Source organism: Phalaenopsis equestris, unplaced genomic scaffold (genome assembly GCF_001263595.1).
Source record: "Phalaenopsis equestris unplaced genomic scaffold, ASM126359v1 Scaffold233918, whole genome shotgun sequence".
In the NCBI taxonomy this organism is placed as follows: domain Eukaryota; kingdom Viridiplantae; phylum Streptophyta; class Magnoliopsida; order Asparagales; family Orchidaceae; genus Phalaenopsis; species Phalaenopsis equestris.
This window is the reverse complement of record NW_018251848.1, coordinates 362,215-381,009: the sequence shown is the minus strand read 5'-3', so window position 1 is coordinate 381,009 and position 18,795 is coordinate 362,215. Positions and strand designations below refer to the sequence as shown.

General features: G+C 36.8%; 1 protein-coding gene across 3 annotated transcripts in view; it reads left to right on the top strand.

The window, feature by feature from the left end:
- LOC110038799 (molybdenum cofactor sulfurase) overlaps positions 1–18,795 on the top strand; it is a 170,145-nt gene that overhangs the window by 29,552 nt on the left and 121,798 nt on the right. For 2 of the 3 annotated variants that reach the window (XM_020743702.1, XM_020743700.1), the window contains exons 5-6: positions 8,099–8,256; positions 16,924–17,050. In XM_020743702.1, the coding sequence (XP_020599361.1) occupies positions 8,099–8,256; positions 16,924–17,050 (285 nt within the window). The remainder of the gene's footprint in view (positions 1–8,098; positions 8,257–16,923; positions 17,051–18,795) is intronic. The other variant, XM_020743701.1, reaches the window with a different exon arrangement.

Sequence of the window (18,795 nt, the reverse complement as noted above, 5' to 3'; positions counted from 1 at the left end):
ATATATATATATATATTCCTGAGTTTTCATCCTATTTTTAAGGACTTCTTGATATGGTTCTAGGTTTCATATAGATGAAAGTTTCTATGGTTAATTACGACAAGTCTCAAGAGAAAATTTTCAATTAAAGTTAGTCTGATGCTAGGTATTTAGGATATATTAGTAGTGATTTAGTTTATAACAACATAAAAAATTAGCACCATTAGCCTTAAGTGGATGGTGGGGACATGATGGCGAATCTAATCAAAGTCTATGGTTTCATCGTTTGCAATTATCATTGGCTCTAGTCTACTATGTATGCTGATGCACCTTGCTTATTCTAACCCAAGTATTTTTGTTAGCAACCATGAATTATATCATCCAATAGAATCTTATAGATCTGAGATAAATGCTTGTTTAGGGGGATACTTTTAATTCAATCTTAATTTATACATTGTTTCATACCATATCAAGTGCACCCCATGATTCAGTAATTACGAGATTTATGCAATTGAAGAACCCGCGGGCTCTGGTTATGATTATAATCTTATGGTGCCATTTTGTTGTAAACTATCAACACAAAGGGCGCCAACCAGATTTGTTCCTATTTATGTTGCCATTTGATAGTAAAACCATTTGGTTAGAAAGCACATACCACAATTTTGCTTTCATTTGATCTTTATGAATGTAGCCGACCCCACATAATGGGATTAAGGTTTTGTTATTGTTGTTGTTGTGAGATCTTTAGGAATGATTATAGAGGTACATTTGATATTATATTATTTCTTCTTATGCTTAGACTAATCTTAAATTTTTCATTCTCGACAAACTATTATGGATAGTAGATGGGTCGACTGCTCTTAGCTTTAAATGGTGAATTTAAATTGTATAATATAAGATAATATATATATATATATATATATTGTTGAGAATTGGAATAAAGTACCTTGATTTTATTGAAAGGAGGGGTATTTATACCCAAATACAATAGGCATAAGAAAGGAAAAAAAAAATTTTGCTGGACTCAATCATTTTCTTAATTTTGTGTCTATCAATCTCCACATGTTTGGTACGATCATGCTGGATTGGATTGTGCGCAATGTTAATGACGACTTTATTATTATAGAATAACTGCAGTGGGATGAATGTTAGCATACGAAGTTCACGGAACATAATGCGTAGCCAGAAGGCTTCACTGCTCCTTAAGGGCATAAACCAAAATTCAGTTTCAGCATTGCTCCGGGCATCCATAGATTATTTTTTGCTTTTCCATGTGATCAGATTTCTCCATACAAATGAGCAATATCCCGAGGTAGAACATCGGTCATCAACTGACTCGACCCAATCAACATATTTATAACCAACAATGGATAGAGAGGTGTGACAAGAGAAAAGTAAACTTGAGCCCGACGTACTTTTTAAATAGTGAAGAATCAGGTGGATAGATTGGAGATGGTGCTCATATGAGTTATGCATTAATTGACTCACTATACCAACTACATGACATATGTCGGGGTGAGTATGGGTAGATGAATTTCCTCACAAGATGTTGGTAGTGATTGTTGATAGGCACAATGTTGAGAATGTCAGATAAGTTTTCAATGGGATCCATAGAGACAACCAATAGTTTGCATATAAGAAGTTTGCTCTCTGTTAAGAGATCAACCACATATTTGCGTTGAGATAGACAAATGCCCTGAGATAATCGAGCCACTTCTATGCCTAAAAAGTACCAGATAGATCTCAATTCCTTCATTTCAAAGGACTTAGCAAGAATGTTTTTCAAGGAATCCAATGTTGGGAGATCGTTACTTGTAAGAATACTATCATCAACATAGACAATAATGATTGCTACCTGACCATTGAAGAAATGCCAAAAGAAACGAGTGTGATCTGATTGAGTATGAGTAAAACCATGACCAACAACAACCTTTGTGAACTTGCCAAACCAGGCCCTTGTGGAGTGCTTTAGCTCATAGACAGACTTTCACAGCCGACATACATGACCTTTAGAGGCAGTGGAGTCAAAGCTAGGGAGAGTCATGTACACCTTTTCCGTAAGCTCTCCATTCAAGAATGCATTCTTGACATCTAGCTAGAATAAAGATCAATCTAGATTTACTGCAAGGGACAATACCCGAATAGTGTTTAACTTAACCACAGGAGTAAATGTCTCCTCATAGTAAACTCCATAGGTCTGCGAGTATCCTTTTGCGACCAATTGTGCTTTGTTGCATTCAAAAAATTTATCAGAGTTGAACTTGGTGCGGTAAATCTATCAACACTCTACAACTTTCTTACTTGGAGGAAGATCAACGACGTCCATTGTATGGTTCCACTGAAGGACATTAATTTCCTCATTTATTGTCGCTTTCCATACAACATCAGCAAGAGCAACCTCAATAGTAGCTGAGATAAACTGCAAAAAGAGATCAATGTTCTGTAGGTCGGAGATAAACTGCAAAAAGAGACATATTTTGCTATAAAAGTGAGGGAGAATGTCTGATTACATAACTTACTCCGAGAACTCACCTTATTCAAAGGGGTCGTGTTGAGGATGTCTCTTGTAGTGGAGTCAAGATCCTATAAAGTGATTGCAGGTTTCAGAGTAGAAGCATTGGAATGGGTGTGTCGAGGGTAGACAGATAGTGGGAGGAGATGGGGCACTCATTGGAATATGGGACTCTTTAGTGGCAGGAACAATGGGGGGAATATCTATAGGAATAGGATAAGGGATGGTGTCTAAGAACCCACATTCCCTCTCACTTGGGGCAGGGCTAGGAAAATAAGAAACACTTTAAAAGGAGACATTATCACTCATATAGATTTTGTTAGTGGTAAAATCAAGACACCGATATCCCCTCTGAATAGCGGAGTACCCAAGGAAAATATATTTTATGGATTTGGAATCAAGTGCACCCAAATAGCTTGAGTCTAACGTGGAGAAGACCTGATTGATAGGGAAGCATGACATCAGGATGGTTAAGAGGGTTCGAAACTTGTGAATTTTAAAGAGGACTTTATTTGTGAGATATGTGACAGTGAGAATGACATCGTTTCGAAAACATTTCGGTATATTAGACTGAAACATAATGGAGCAAGTAACGTCGAGGAGGTGATGATTTTTCTCTTGGCTACCCCATTTTGTTAATTGTCGATACACGAGCTATGGTGGAGGATGCCCTTACCAAGAATTCACCTAAAATTGGGTTGAAAAATTCTCGACAATTGTTGGCTCGAAGAACCTGAACAAGAGCATCGAATTGAGTTAAAATGAAAGTGTAAAAATTTTGGAAGTTGACAACAGCTTCCGATTTGTCTTTTAAAATGTAGACCCATGTCATTCGAGTGCGGTCATCAATTAAAGTCAGGAACCATCTTTTATTGGTATAGTTGGGAGTGCAAGAATGTCCTCATAGGTCACTGTGAATGAGAGAAAAAGGAGCGGAAGGAGTGTAAATGTGGGGTGGGTAATGGACCCGATGATGGTTGACTAGCTGACATGTCTCACAATTGAAATTAGAAGGATTTTTATTAGAAAATATCAAAGGATACTAATTTTTTAAATATTGAAAACTAGGATGACCTAAACGAAAATGCTATAACATAATGAGACATTTAATGTCTTGAGATAAGCTACAATTTCTGAGAGGTAGCCGCACTTTCAGTGCTCTTTTGGTTACTCTCTTAACAGTTCCATTCATTCTCCCCAAACAAAAATCCTGAAAAACACAACCATTAGAAGAGAAATTAGCAATGTAATCAACATCATTCGATAGCTTGCTGATAGATAACAATTTACATTGTAATTGGGGAACTTGTAAAACAGACTCTTGAATTAAGACAAATTGTCAGTACAATCGACCCTTTACTAGCAATGGAGCAACATGAACCATCGTTAATTTTGACTATATCTTTTCCAGAGCAAGGATAATAAGTTGGGAAAGCTTGCGAGCATCTACTCATGTGATCTGTGACTCCTGAATTAATAATCCACGGACTAGAGGAGGAATAAATTGTGAGAGCTATAGGAAGAGTACTTTGTTAGATGTAAGAAGTCGATGGATCCGTAGAGACCTGATTGGCTCCAAGAAGCTTGATCAATTGCTCCATTTGGTTTTTTAGTGATTCGGAGGATTCCGGGATGTTCTGGGTAGGAGTCGGTTGAGTCGTGGTAGGTTTTGCTGTCGCCGTGAGACCCTTGATAGTAGAGGATTTGGTCAAAGGTTTGTAAGTTGGTTTACTGTGAAGCTTCCAACACTTGCCTCGAGTGTGGTTTGGTTTGTGACAGTAATCACAAGTAGGGTGATTAATTCAATGTGACATGGATGAGGGATGAGCACTAATTGAGATCAAGACAGACATTTCAATTGAAGGAGTAGAGGTTTCGAGCATGATGAGTCGCAGACTTTCACCTCGACAAATCTCGATGAAAGCGGCGCGAGTGGAAGGAAGGGGATTCTGACCAAGAATACGGCCTCAGACTTCGTCAAGTTATTTGTTAAGACCAGTCAGGAATTGGAACATACGATCCCTTTCTACAATCTTATGGAAAAAAGATAGGTCGGCTGGAGAATCCCAAGTATAGTCGTAATACATGTCACATTCCATCTATTGTTCAACAATTCAACAAGTTCATTTGTTTCTCAGATTTTCTTAGATACCTCAATGAGTTGGCCGAATTTTCCTACATCAGAGACAACTGTCCAGAGAGCACTAGAAGAAGGGAGAACATATATGAACGACCTATAGAAGTCTCCATGGAGTTGATCAACCATGACATGACCATGGAGTTCTCCATTTCCTAAGCTCCATATGCTGGGTCAGTCTTTGGAGGCTCACGAATCATTCAATGAGGTGACCAAACTTCCCACGTCCTTTGGGACCATTATTGACATTTGCTGCTGTTCAGTTTATGAGCAGTGAACAAGAAACTCATGTTGGTTTCCGGTTCTCTGATCTGTAAGGGAGTGGAGGTTGGACTCAATCTTCCGGTGGAATCAAGAACACCTTCTGAAGATGATTCAGTGTTGGAGGAATCCACCATAATTCCGATAGGGCCAAAGCAGATGCATATATGGGTGATGTACCATACTTTGATCATGTCTTTTACCCTACCACAAAAAGTAAATCATGTATCAATTTTCATATTTTCCTGAAAATATGTACACAAAGTTGTCATGCCGTATTAAAAAAGATGCTTGTGGGTACTACTTTTTTTGTTAGCTTGGATCTTCTTTTGCCATCCAAAAAAGGCGCATTTGAATCTTTTTCTCATCATACAAAATAATCACGTGTATAGGTCACTTTTATGAAAAAATTACATGAGCAATATTAAATTTTCCTTCTGCATTGAAATGATGTGCATCGGTACATAAACATCAAAGTGAGTCGTTGGTGTGTTTTGATGAATTTGCAAGAAAAGTTGCAACAATATGGTGCACACAATTTTTTTATCTCATTTTTTTAAAAAATTTGTAAAGAGTGAGGAAGCAAGAGAAAGAGAGTTCGAGAGAAGGGAGAGAGCAGGAGAATGGGAAAGGGAGAGAGAGAGAAAGCTTAGGAGGGAGAAAAAGTGAGATTCATGGAGTGGGATGCAGAGAATGGGAGGGAGTGGTGTAGAGAGAGGAAAATGGGGATGAGAGAGAGTGAGAGGCAGAGAGGATTGTTTGGTGGCTGGATTTGAATAATAATTATATAGGATTAATTTGAATTTTACTGAATAGAGAAAATGGCAAGTTTAAATCCTACAGACACTTAAATACTGTATCTTATTTTTTCTACCTTAAATGCTGCATTCTTGTAAAGTCTTTTTCCTCGAATGCCATTGGTCCCATCAATTTTTCTCTAAGGAGACCTTATACAACTTTGCCCTTGGACATACCCTAAATTTAGGTTATGTGCAACTTCAGTTGGTTTTCTGCACAAGGAGTTAGGGATCATTGCCATTGCCGTGGATATACAATGATTTGTTAGCTTTCATTTGTGCTTGTTAAGTTTCAAAGCTTAATTTATACTTTATGGAGAAATATTTTACGTAACTTAGTCATGGATTAATTTTTACACTAGCAAATATTTTGTGATCCACTTCTGATGCCAATAGCTCAGATTCAGATTGTGAGGATCGTGGGATTATGTTGTATAAAAAGATAACATGTTCATTAATATTGACTAGATAAGATATCTATTATGGAATTGCACATTAAATGAGCATTCTTGATATTATGTTGTCAGACCACAGGCGAACAAAGTTATTTTTGGTTGTTTTGTTATGGGTATTTTTGGGATTTCACAAGATATTTTGGTTGCCTAAATTTTTTTTTCTTGAAAAAGGGGCTCCATCTTTAGGTGACATTGAAGAGATTAGCGCTGCCAACCTCCACACAAAGTCATAATAATTTCTATGGCAGAGTCGATAAGGCCTGCATAATTCTTTGTGCGCTACTTCTGTCTATCTTCTTTCTATTTTATTTGGTTTTGATAGTTTGAATTTGGTCTCATCTAATTCCTAATAGGGTTATTGTCTCTAAACATTATTTTATTATGCATTGCAAAGTATGGCTTGGTGTGGGTTTTTCGCTAAAAGGTGACTTTTATAAATTCTTCCTGTTGATCCTTATTTTTGTCATGTAATGTCTCATTTTCTTTGGAAGAAATCTTGGTTTTACGAGTTTCAAACCTCGTAACAAATTCTTTGATAGAATAGTTAGATGAATGTGCACAACTAGCTCTTGCGTGGTTGTGATTGAAACCAAGGATTTTTCTAATTTTGATGACTCTTCGACAGCTTTGTCATCTATATTGTCTATGATGGGTGATCTTAAACATTTACAATGTTCGTTTTGGAAGCTTTACTATTGTTGAGAACTTGAGCTTGTATGCTTTGAAGTAACCAATGCCTTGAGAATTGGATCATTATTTTTCAAAGTTCCTTTGGACCGTTGGAATGTTTCATTGCTTCTCATTTTTAATTCTGCTTTATTATAATTTTTGAAGTTCCCATGAGCCGTCATTATTCATATTCTACTTTCATCAGTGATAGAAAACTATAAATTTGAGAATATATGTTGAATAACTTATTTTATAATTTTTATTCAACCAGCCATGATTGATTGGACATTCAAATATGAAACCCAACTATTTTAAGAAAGAGAAAAGCTTGATGAGGAAATATAAAAAATGTTAATTTATAAATTCTTTGAATTACGAGATTATCAAATAGACGGCTTTAACTTGAATGACGGCCAATATCTTGCAAAGTTCCTGTTTTATATTGTTCATTAGTTCCTAGAAGTTATTTGATACTTACTCATTAGCTGCTATTATTTTCTCTTCATTAAGTAGGTACTTTGTGAACTTGTCTAAATCAAACATAGAACTTTCAGCTGATTTTTCCAATCCATAACTGATTTGAGCATTTTTTTTTTCCAGAGGGATTATTCTAAATATACAGCTTGATATTGTTGTCAACTGATATTGTGTATATTTGTCATAGAGGTGTTTTGCATATGAGTGGGGATTTGCGATTAATAAAATTACCATCAAGGGAAAACGATGTCATCAACAGAGTTTTACTTTCGGGTTAATTCCGTATCAACTTATCAATCCTAGAGCTTTACAAAATTATTTCACATTTTACTTACTTTCACTGGAAAGAGACTACCCATTCTTATTTTCACATTTGGATGCATGGAATTATCTTGCTTTGGTTTTCTAGGCAAGATTGATAATTACATCTATATTTCAAGAATAACGAAACAGGTTTATTTTGTCTTTCCAGCTGCAAAGCAGACTAACCATATCATACTATCATAAGCTTTAAAGCTGTTACGGTTTCACAAAACTTTTAGCAGCGTGGCAATGGAAAACAACTTTGTTGCTTTTGAAACTTTCCCTTTTGTAAGCTCATGCTTGTCTAGAAAGGCAGATTTGATTATCAGCATTGAGAGATTGTTTCTCTTCATTATTGATTACCTTATGCTATAGAAATAGCCGTTTTGTATCTTAAGGCATGTTCTGGACAGACGAGCAGCTGAGCTTTTGTCGTTGATGTTGTGATTTTTTCGCTCTTCTGTTGTCAGCTTTTTTATGCTTCATAAAGATCCTTATGGAAATATAGATATGCTCTTGATCTCGGAGCAACGGCTCTTGCTGTTGATATTGAGGAGGTTGAATATATGAGAAGCTCAAAACCTTCCATCCATATCTTGAAACACTCAACACTAAGGAGAAATGAAGCCAGCTCTCCAGTAGAGATTCAGAATGGTAACTGTTCGGGTACATTTCTCTGCTTAATGATGATATCATGACAAAGGTTGCTTCATTTTTTATAATAGCTAGTTGATTAGGATAAATTATTCAGGAAACCAGCATGCATGAAATTTTCTGTACATTGCAAGTGATTTCCTTGTAAGGGTGCAATATGCACAATGTTTTATTTCCAGCGATTGCATTGATATGATTATATTGATAATGAAAAATGTTTAATAGTGTAGTGCTTAATTTTCTTATCAAGTAAATGTACTCTAACACCTTCAAGGTTATGTGAAAACATATTACATGCAAAGAACTTCTCTCAACGATTGATTGAAATGGATGCTTATGCTTTGAAACAATTGTTCTTAGTGGAAAAAGTGGTGAATTCTGGATCATGATGCCAGCATTTTTCAAACAAACAAGGAAGGAGTCTACGTCACAGATTGGTTGACAGTGGAGGTGTTTGGTTGAAGGAAATCAAAGTCTTAACTGGGGAAGATTCCAGATCAATTTTGATTATTTTCCAACAGGAATGTGGGATACCTTTGCATCATATTTTCCAACTGGAAAATGGGATGCCTTGCATCATATGCTTATTTTGGGCTTGCTAGGATTTCCTGCTTTGTTAGGATTGAGGGAAATTGAATTGGTGTTCATGCAGTCTTAGCGTTTGTAGTTTTGTTTGCTGAGGGCTGAGATTGGTTTTGGGTTTGTTGTTTGGTGCATGATGCCGAGCAAAATGGTTTCAGCCGGTTGGATTTCAAGATTCTATTTGAATGATCTGTGGGGGTAATGAGGGAATGTCCCATCCAGGCAGGACGTTTGCGAGATGCGCTTTTTCTGTTCCTTGAGCCCAATCTTGGGAGATTTTTTTTGCCTCTTTTCTTGTGGGCCCCCTATATGTCTAATTTTAATTTGTATTAGAGTTCAATTCTTGTTCTTGTATAAGTATGTTGTTTTAGAACAAGCTGGATACTTTTTGGGGTTTTGATTTATACAATGTAAAGATTATTTCTCTGGATTTATGCTCTTAGGAGTGTTGTAGTCTTCTTTTTCTTCAGATGATGAGTTTGTATCTTGATTAATAATAAGTGGTGGAGCCTCCTGATGTCTGTCTATTACTGATCAAGCCGCCATTCTTCTCTTAGTTGCTGACTTTCCCTCCAAGGTAGCCACTATCCAGCTTCCCTTTTCCGAATCCTAGATGAATCAAATACTTTTCTCCTTTTTATTCTAACAATATATCCAGCACTTGAATCATCCAGCACTTGAATCGATCCTAATATATTGTCTGAGCACCATGGGATGGTGTCATTTGATATTAAAGCATTTAAACCATAGAATATTTTTTTCTAGAGGAATGCCTATATACGCTTAGTTATTTGACCTATATTAATATATATCATTTACATTGGAAAGTTTCTAGAGATGAAGAACAAATACCAAGATGATTTGGCAGGGAATATCACAGAAGAATTTAAGATTCTACAGTGAGATTAACTTGACAAATTTTAGCGGTGGCATGGATTCAGATGAATTCATTGAGTGACTCTAAGTAGTAGAATGAATCTTTGAGTATAAAGACATTTCACTGGACATAAATATAGAAGTTAACTGCAATTAAGTTAAATAAGAGTGCATCTTAGTGACTAGAGAACTTGAAGTTTCTTTGGTCATCATAATATCACAACTTGGTTTAAGATGAAAGCGGAGATGTAGCGCAAATACTTTTCCCTACAGTACTAATAGGATATGTTCATGTAATTCTATCACATATGCCAAGGAGATTATCTGTGGAGTACACAGCTGAATTGTATTGGATCAACTTATGCTGAAATGTGTGTAGTGGAACTAGATGGGCCCATAGTAACAAGGTATTTTGGAGTACTGAGGTTTCCTATTGGGATCGTGTGCAGTTGCACCTGTATTGGTCCTTATTCGATGTACAGACACTAGCTTTGTAGGTGGAGAAACAACGTCACCAGGTGACAATCATATCTTTCTACGCTATAATCATACAAGAAATGTACACCTAGCGAAGCATCCCCTCCGATACCACCTGATAATAAACCTATTCAGAGTGGAAAAAGCTATAAACATCGAGTGCTAAAAAATTGGTCCCAAAAAGGAAGTGCGTCAAGTGCCATGACTATAGGCATATTGCATTTGATTGCCCAAATAGGAGGGCGATCTTCTTCACTGAGGATGGAATAGTTGAAGAAATAGATTGTGATGTAGGAGACACCGAAGAAAGTGAGGATGCAAAAAAAGACGTACTAGCTTCCAACTGAGGATGTAGAGATGCTAGTGATTCAAGTTGAGCCTATGAGATGGATTAAAACATGATTAACATTGATTGATTTAGAAGCTAATGAGTCTGAAGAGTCAATACCAGAAAAGGGACGACACTTGCGGAAGGAATTGTTGGATATCCTGAACGATAGTTTATCTTCTGGGTGGTTGCTAATGAGAGTGTTCCAGCATGCCATAGATTTCATTTCAGAGTAAGTTCTTTTAGACAAACTTGTTTATTGGATACCCCACGGAGCACTAGAACTTGGAGAAGAAAGTTATATATGTAATGACTCAAGATTTTGTTCTAGAATACTCATCCGCGTACAGTTTCAATTTTGGTTGTGCTAAGGAAATATGACTCTTATTATATTTGAACATTTTTTAGAATGACATTTGTTTTTTAGAGTTGCTTGGGATAAACATGGACATATTTTTTATAGTAGACTGCCTCAGACACAACAAGATATTGAATTTGTTATGATGGTGGTAGATCGATTTCATAAGTTTTCAGAGAAGAAGAAGCCTCGCTTACTCGTAGAGAATGATGTGAGAGCATTACACCAGATGTCCCGCTATCCAGTTTTTGTGAGATCTGCGGTCGACATATTTTGCGGGATAGCAAAAAGCACGTGATTGTGGGAGAATAAGGCCTAATTTTGTGATATAGAGACGCGGGTGTGGGAGTCCTTTTGTGTCTCAATTCCGTGGTTTGCATAAATTGCATATTCGCGGAAGTTACTGTCCTCCGTACCGACTTTAGCAAAATCAACAAGGATTTCTACCTTTTTTGCTTTATTTCATATTTATTTATTTTCAATTAGTTTTATTTTTTATTATGGGCTTTCTTATATTTGGTGTTGGGCTGTTTTGAGACTTCATTTTTTTTGAGAGATTTTATTATCTGGTTTATGCTTTAAGGAGTGCTCTATCTTTTCATTTTGTAAGGGCGTGTCTGTATCTTGCTTAGAAATAGGTAACTCATCACCTATATCTTGCTGTATTGTCATTTGATATCTGTTTTCAGTTTGGATAGCTGTCAAACGCCACCTATCTCCTTCCAAACATCGTTGATTACCCTTATTTTCATTCCCTCGCTGCTCTCTTATCATTTCCCCACTAAATTTGCTTCTTAAACACCTTCAAGAAGCCTCGTAACAGTATCATGCGAGATTGATTGTATAAGTGAAAAATCATGCATTTTGGTCTATCTAATACACTGAATACTTTTATTAGGCTGATGAATTAGTTTTTTCTAGCCTTTATTGGATATGTTTGTGTATTTTGACTATATTTTGGAGTATAGCTGTTTAATGCGGAAGCATTTGTAGTACATGTGATACATTTTTGAAGTTCTTTGGAAAGCCCAACTGTATGAACATACATAGAAGTATCACTTCTTCATTATATAGAATTAGGGTTTGTTTGGGGCAGCTACAACTTATCCTGCATATCGAGATAACCAGCTTATCTTGATAAGCTGCTGATCAACAACTGATTCGGATAAACTGTCTGACTGTTTGGTTTGTGGTTCTGAAAACAGCTGATTCTAGATAAATGAAAATTTTGCCCCTGTTTTAGATAAGATGTTTAGTTTGTGCATTTTGAGAGCAGCTGATTTGCAGGTTTTTTTTAAGTAAATAAACGATTTGACATGCTGAAATTGTAATGTTTTTAATAAAACTATAATGTCTATACATTAACTATTTTAGAACCAATAAAAACCCTTCATAACAGTACAAAAAAAGATATTATATACCTCACATAATAGTGAGTATCATGAAATCTAAAAAAAGAGAAATAATATGTTAAAATTATAAGGTAAAAAATGACAATATTTATTTTAAAATGTAGAAACATGTCACGAAGAACGTCGCCTGGATGTGATACCGTATAACCCGGAGCAACGTTGTCCGACTGGGAAACAGTTGAACCGCAAATGATGTTCTCAAGTTGTGATACCGTTGAACTCCGAGCAACGTTGTCAGGTTGGGATAACGTAGAATTGGATGTACTTTCTGCTCTCCTAAAAAACTTGTAGTCCTCCGGTCCATGTGGCCACCACGACACTTATAGAATTGCCGCCCGTAGCTATGCTGCTGACGTGACGTGAGTAATAAGGACGACAGTCCACAGGGACATAGTACTCGCTCGAACTTTTTTGAAAACCTATAGCTCATCTTACTACAATCATTTAAGAGAGAATAGACTAGTTAGAAAATTACGTGATAAAAAATCGTACAATTTGAAAAAAAAGATTAATAAAAAAAATGCCCAATTCAATTTTGATATAAGAATATAAAAATGGAAGATTTATATGCATGCCACTCAATTTCTATGTATTTACATATCTAACACCAAATCATTTCTAAAGATAATAGAATGTTGAATTGAACTCCTACAATAAAACAGAGAGATGGAAACTGTAACACCGTAAACATAACCAAAAACAATAGAAGGCGGCTGGATAATGCAATCCATATTCGAACCAAGTCATCTTTATCAAATAGATGAGCTAGTGCGAATATACTACAAAAAGCGAAATAATTTTTTAAAGGTTCTGGGAGGATTGAATAGCTGAATCTTAAGACTGTAATGATTGTATTTTTATTCTGGTGCGATAGTGATATTATGATTTCAATATTTTTATTCAAAACTCTTTGCCAATGCTTACTTTTGCTGCCAACAAAGATATGAAAATATTTAAAAAGCAAACATATCCACTACAATCCACAAATACAAGAGCCTCAAAATAGCAGACTTATTTGTCAATCTAGAGACGTAAATATTCGACACGCTGCTCGGGCCGTAGCCTCTTGAATATCTACCTACGGGTCGGGCCGCGACCTCTCTCAAATATTATAAGTAGGGAATGATGAAGCAAAACTACCACAAAACTGCCACATAAAACATCGGGATTCCATTAAGTAAAACGAAAACCATCTCAAAATAAAAAAGAATGCCATTCAATGCTTCACATCTTAATTCGCATGGAAAACATTTCATCCTAAAAGTCGGAAGAGTCATTCATATGCAATGCTTCACAGCCGTCCATATGCAATCCTCCATTGATATGGATCACAAGAAAAACAAGGGAAGGTACTTACTGAGCACAGCGAGGGCGGATCACAGGGGAGAAGAGGAAGGGAGAAGTAATAGACGCGTGAGGTAAGTAAAAAAAAAAAGATCAAAACGCTGGTACGCGACCTTGAGGGCGCGAGCTGTATACTGTTATAACTTAAAAATGCGTTTCACGGGACACACTCCAAATGCGAAAACCAAACACCTTACCTGCATTTTCGAAACGCATAAGCCGCATATAAGTCCACCCAAATGCACCCTTACTTCCTTGGATATGTCGTATTAGTGGTTGGCATTGAGATGAATCCAACCAAAATCTCGGCTATTGTTAATTAGCCCAATCCAAAGTCATTTAATAGGATTGTTTTCATTCAATTACCCCTGCGAAAAAAACTTTCAACTATTCAGCCTCCACATAATGCTCAAGATGAAGGTCCTCTGATGCCTCTTGTGGAACATTAGTTGGTGGAGGCAGAGGAGACATTTGATACTTCACCTACTCTAGAACCTATCATTGATGTAACAGTTGGCAATCTCGTGGTGGAGTGTCTAGCCATAGGTGTGCCCCAGCCTCAAATTCAACATTCTATCATAAGTGAGCTTTTACTGCAGCCCTACCACTTTATCAGATCGAACAAGTTGTTATTGTTATTTAGGAATAAGGGGATCATGTTGTGCAACAACCTACACATGCCCGCCAATCTTTGGACCAATACACTGATCTGATGAGCTAGTCTTCAGATGTGGATTGACGGGTTTACACATCCAGGAAGAAGAAGAAGAATAAATGCCTATTAGAACTCAGGAACTTACATTAGTTGTTTCGGGTAATGACAGTAGACTTAACCATTTCTTAGTAGGCTCCCTATCTTGAACCAGAGGTAAGAGGGAATGATACATTGGGTCACACTCAAGCTCCCATTATCGAGAGTGTGGAGATTTTTTGGCATGGAGTTTACATGTCTAGCTTATAATTTTGGTTTTTTGGGTATACATATACTTTCTTGGGACGTAGGTGTGTGTTGTATTCCGGGTGCTTAAGTTTCAGTTTGAGCCCTCTCATCCAACCTTTCTGTATCTTTCCTTTCTACTATATTAGCCCTTGGGCTTTCTTATATATAAGAATGGTTCTAAGGATATATCTGTACCACCTGGAGAAAAAACTACCACAAGCCAGATTTTTGGTGTCTGATTCTATTGCCCCTGCCATTACTGTTACTGCGAGTGATGTGATGCCGACACCTTCAAACCCCATAGGAAACAATACTGATGGGCTATCACCTACAAATGATAGTGTTCAGACTGATAATTAGGAGAGCCTCGTAGCTCCACTTCTTCAGGAAGTATCCGGTGTAGAGGCAACTCATACTTCACATATACTAGAACCTATTATGGGTATTACAGTTTGTTGCCCCTGCTGCAGGAAGTATCCGGTGTAGAGGCAACTCATACTTCACATATACTAGAACCTATTATGGGTATTACAGTTTGTATTCTTTCTGCTTCACCTCTACCACCCCATCAGACTGATTCTTTGGATGAGGAATGTCAGGTCTATTCCAGGAAGAAGAAGAAGAATGGAGGCCGACTCCAACTCGGGAACATATTGGATGATACATTAGTTATTACTGACAATTGCAATCATTTTACCAACTTATTAGCTTGCTCCTTCCCTAGAACTAGAGGCAGAGGCAAGACCAAAAAAAACCCAAGGGTTAATATATTAAAGGAAAAGAATGCAGATAGGTTGTATGAGTGGGCCCAAAAGTAGGCACCCAACCCACACACTACAACAAAAAAAAAACTCAAAAAAAGGGAGGGTACATATATAAAAAAAAAAAGCACCAGGGTGCGGAAGTAGTTAGGGACGACCCAATTTAGTTTTGCCTCTGCTTCTAGTTCTCTGAAGGGAGCCAGCTAACAAGTTGATAAGGTACGTGCCATTACCAGAAGTAAGCAGTCTCATCCATTAGATTCCTTAGCTCAAGTAGATTTCCATTCTTCTTCTTCCTCCTGAAAGTGTAAACCTGCCATTCCTCCATCCGAAGATTGATCATTCAAGATTGATCATTCAGATGAGGTGGTAGAGCTGTAGCAGAAGGATTTCCAATTGTTGTTCTCACAATAGTTTCTAGTATATGTGAAGTATGAGTTGTCGCCTCTACACCGGATACTTCCTAAAGATGGGGAGCTGTAAGGTTCTCCTGATTATCAATCCGAACACTATCATTTGTAAGTAAAGATCCTTCAATTTTGTTTTCAATAGGGTTTGATGGTGTAGGTTGCCCTGCAGAATCATCCAACATCACATCAATCAAAGAAACAGTAACAGTATTGTCAAGGGGGGTCCACATGAGCAATTACATCAGTCATCAAATCCTGTCTTGTGGTAGTTTCTTCTCCAAGTGGAGCAGATATGTTCAGTGTAGGTTAGACCCCTCCTTATTTACTTGAACTTTTGGTTTCAAATTAGGATGGAGCTTTTGACATTTATCAAGGGCATGCCCAAACATCTTACATTGGGTAGAATAAGGAGATCTGTGTTCCATGACGATTTGTTGCCAATATCCATTATGAGTTGTGCTCAACCAGACTTCAGTAATATCAGATAAAGTAATATCTCTTTCCATAAGTATTCTGGCCACAAAAAGTCTGGTTAGATTGAAAGTGGATAGATCTAGCTCTATAGCGTCCCAAGTATGGTCTCAATAGAGTAGAAACCCTGATAATTAAAAAACTGCAGCTTGAGACCAGGTAGACTAAAATATACTGGTATAGTGTGAGTTTCATGATTTGGGTCAAAATCAGGAGACCACTTGAGTAACTTCATTGACTTGTCTGCAATATTAAGATACTTTTTGGAGAAAATTCGTGTGTAGTTTTCAGCCACGGTTAATTAAATCAACACATGTCTCTCATCTATGAGTCTCACTTTCCATTTGTCTACTAGTTTGAGATCTCACCAACTCTCTTTCTGTTGGCTTTCATAGGTGGGTGCCCCCACTGAAATTTTTCAAAAAGAGCGAACTTGAATTTCTCAGTTAGGGTAAAATTTTTAAGTTAGAGAAAAAGAGTGTTGCTTTCCTACCTTTTCTACTTTATATATATAATCCTATCAGAATTCAAGATTTTATAAAATACTATGATTATTTTTGGATGTGCGAAGATTAGGTATAAATTTTCAAGTTAATTTGATCTCACTATTTTACATATTTGGGTATTATTTTCCCGTGGTCTGTTCTAATGACATGATTGCCTTTATTTTATCCCGGCATGAATTGGTGGTTAATCTTAGTGCTCACTTTTTGAATGTAGGGAATGCTTATAATCTGTTTGCTTTCCCCTCTGAGTGCAATTTTTCCGGCAAGAAATTTCCTCTAGAATTGGTCAACATTATTAAAGGGTGTGCTGGAAGAAGAATTGGAGACTCACTACAGTGCCGGTAAATGGCAATTCTTTGATTTTAATTAATAGCGTGAAGTTGGACATCTAAAGCAATATATTTCCTGAACCCTTTTTTTCAAAATATTCGCTTTAAGTTTTACATATAGAGTTTATCCTTTTCATTTGCACTGACTTGTCACACTTTTCTTTTGGTTGAAATTATCTGCAGGCTTGAGTTTTTCATAGTAAAACCCTTATCTATATTTAATGACATGATGTGTGCACTCTAAGAATTAGAAGAAAGCAAGACAAAGTTTACACTCCGATTTACATGCCCAATCTTGGGCCTTATTTCGTCATATTTTTCTGTTGCTTAACGTTTTGTTCATAGCACTTGTCCATTTTTAGCTAGTTATATTTTTTCTTTTTACTGAATGCTGCTAAATGGCCAAAAAGAAAAATGAAGAAAAAGACAAAAATAAAAAAGTAAAAAAAGGGAAAAATACATGAAGAAATTATGAAGGCATTATCTATCCGTTTAGGTCAGCTTGGTATCAAATTTGAGTTGTATATTGAAATACTTAAACATTTTATTATTATTACTTTATTATTTTTCTTTTGGAGACGAAGTTAATGCTTTTTTACCAGTTAATAAAAAGGCTACATATAAAAATAGTTGCAAAGAACCATCATAAAAAAATTGATGCAACAAAATACATTGAAACATGAGATGAAAATACATTTGATAAGGAGCAAACCCTCATGCTGATTCAAGAGCATCAAAGTCATCAATAAAATAATCGTGTCTAGCTTACAATTTGATGAACATGAGAGAGTAAAGACACTTTTTTTTCTTATATGTCTCCTCTCGAAGTGACAATATGAAACCTTTTATTTATTTGACATGGGAACATTCTAACAAAACCTTGAGATTGGTTAGATTCTGAAATATCATCAACCTCCACTTCAAACTGATCAATTGTAGCATGAGATTCCATTACTGAAGTGGCAGCAATAGTAATTTGATTTCCATAAGATAGGTCCCTATCACTAGGCAGGTAAATAATTATGGCATACATGGTTTGTGATGTTGTAGGTCTGACAACCATATTTAAGGGTGAATAAGTAGGGAGGATTCTGACATCCAACAAACCATTAACTGCTAGGGAAGACACAAACTGCAAGGAATAAAGTAGCATAGGTTCCAATCATCCATAACGTGAGTACAATCCAGAGGGTACAAGGCCGGCAGAACATCATCTAATAAATTATAAGCGACAATTAGATCATTTTTATCTACCTTACATAAATCTTGTAAACCAAACATGATCATTAAATATTTTTAAGAGCCCGTTTGGGGCAGCTTATTTAGGTGCAGCGACGTTTTGAAAACGCCGCCGCTGTGTTTGGATCGGCGTTCGGGCGGCTTAACTATACCGCGCTGCGTCCCGCTTCGAGTAATTCCTTAAGGTCTTTGACGCGGCTCTCGACCCGCGTCCCAACGTTCGGCCGCAAGATTTGCCCTAGATACCCTTGAGTTCCCTCGCGCTCTCCCTCCCTGGTCGGTGCCTGCTGTTGACCTCATTTTGTGAGGTCTTTTCTTCTCCTCCTTAGAGCCTAGGTTCTAGCTCTAGAAATTCCTATGGACCATCTTAGAAAACTAGAATTGAGACTCACCCTTCTAGAAATTCCAGCCAATTCCTATTTTCCTTTGATGTCTAGCATCTTTGGCACAAGACCATCGTCTTATGAACGAGCGGTTATGGGCTATGTTGCGTAGATTCAAAGAAAATGTTCCAAATA